We start from the raw sequence: 1898 nt of genomic DNA, 5'->3' as shown, positions 1-1898 counted from the left end.
GAGGGAGGGGGGGGAGGGAAAGGGGGGCTGCAGACCCCCTTTGTGGAAATGCGACCCGCCTGGCTGTCAGATTCAGACTCCGGCAGATACGAGGGATGCAAATGATCTCATCTCAGTAAATCATTAAACGCATTTCAATACAAGCCGGGCCAGTACCTGAAGGTGACCCGGTGACGGCCTCTTGCAGTCCCTGCGCAGCAGGGATCAGACTGGAGAAGGGAGAAGCAGTATTCTGCAGGAGAAGAGAGCATGCTGATAGGAGAAGAGAGCATAGTGACAAAAGGGATGAGCCCATCAGTCTACTGCTTCTCCTTTCACTGTCCAATCACAGGCTGGGGGAGGGACAAGACCTGCAAGTGTTCATGAACTGCAGCAGAGAGACGTCCCGTGTCCTGCCAGGAAGGGCCGTGCTGTGTGGCTGGATGGATGGATGGAACCGTTGGGCAGGACGGCTCCAATGTACGGATCTCACCGGTGTATCTGGAGTTCCAAGACCTGTACAGCTCCCACATGAAGCCTGGACTGGGAGCTGGTGCAACTCTACTCTGCCACCTCAAATGTGACCCCATTGTAAACATGGCCACTGGAGAAGGCGGCCGCCAGGAGTCCCAGTCTGGCCATCTGCGACTCCTATGGAGAGATAATTGGGGGTTAACGAGGGGCAACAGGTGAGAACGTGCGACCGGCGCGGCCCAGCTCAGAAAATCATGTACCAAGTTCAAGATGAAATACTGCCGGGTTATACTGCCGCCTACAGGAGGACTAGGCAGACACAAAACTACATGCCATCCCAGGACCCCCCCTCCTGCTCCCAGCATGCCCCAGTTTTGTAGCAAGCGGTGATGCCTGAAGCTGGAACTGGGCCGAACACCCTTCCCGATAGGAGATCCCGCCAACACGACCCGAGGGAGGACACGGACAACCAGAGGTCCCAGACCAAGAGGGCAAGGAGTCATAGAGCAAGCAGGAAGCTGGGCAAGGAGTCATAGAGCAAGCAGGAAGCTGGGCAAGGAGTCATAGAGCAAGCAGGAAGCTGGGCAAGGAGTCATAGAGCAAGCAGGAAGCTGGGCAAGGAGTCATAGAGCAAGCAGGAAGCTGGGCAAGGAGTCATAGAGCAAGCAGGAAGCTGGGCAAGGAGTCATAGAGCAAGCAGGAAGCTGGGCATGGAGTCATAGAGCAAGCAGGAAGCTGGGCATGGAGTCATAGAGCAAGCAGGGAGGTGGGAAAGGAGTCAGAGAGCAAGCAGGGAGGTGGGAAAGGAGTCAGAGAGCAAGCAGGGAGGTGGGAAAGGAGTCATAGTGCAAGCAGGAAGCTGAGCAAGGAGTCATAGAGCAAGCAGGAAGCTGGGCAAGGAGTCATAGAGCAAGCAGGAAGCTGGACATCCCGAGCCCAACAACAACATCATCATTCAGGGAAAGAACAAAAACATGGGAAAAGGAACAAATTCCTAGAAGAGACGCGGGAGCCGGGAACGAGTCCTTACAAGAGCAAGTGGTCCAAGAAGGAAGGTCCTAAGACTCCGCCCACTTCTAAGGATGAAGAAACAAGAACTGGTACTGCGACTCCTAGAACAGACAACCCCCTCTCCAAGGTCAGAGACCACGGGCCTGCCGAGGGTGTGAAATCCCATGAAGTCCCCAGGACTGAAGAGGTTTAGGGGGGAGGGGGACACACCCCCACAAGAACCTCACTATAAACCGAGGTGACGGGTACAGCCCCCTCACGGTCATAAAATCGATTAGTTGGCCGATTAATCGGATAAAAAAAAAAAAACACATCTTTTTATGTTAAATAAAATACAGAAACGCAGCGCTAGAGACAAAGTTCACTTCAGAATAAAGCGGCACGCGCAATTTTTACAATCACGCAGCACTGTGGTACCGTGCGTTCCGGTGCGA

At 54.1% G+C, this 1898-nt stretch overlaps 1 protein-coding gene across 1 annotated transcript in view; it reads right to left on the bottom strand.

Annotated features, from left to right (window-relative positions):
• GTF3C2 (general transcription factor IIIC subunit 2) overlaps positions 1-1898 on the bottom strand; it is a gene marked incomplete at its 3' end in the record, with an annotated part of 30037 nt that overhangs the window by 15172 nt on the left and 12967 nt on the right. The window contains exons 7-8 of the mRNA XM_018575368.1: positions 553-630; positions 157-232 (exon numbers count right to left, since the gene is read on the bottom strand). Of these exons, the coding sequence (XP_018430870.1) occupies positions 157-232; positions 553-630 (154 nt within the window). The remainder of the gene's footprint in view (positions 1-156; positions 233-552; positions 631-1898) is intronic.

This window comes from Nanorana parkeri, unplaced genomic scaffold (assembly GCF_000935625.1).
Source record: "Nanorana parkeri isolate BGI_ZX_2015 unplaced genomic scaffold, ASM93562v1 scaffold3842, whole genome shotgun sequence".
Lineage (NCBI taxonomy): Eukaryota > Metazoa > Chordata > Amphibia > Anura > Dicroglossidae > Nanorana > Nanorana parkeri.
This window is presented reverse-complemented; position numbering and strand designations above follow the sequence as displayed.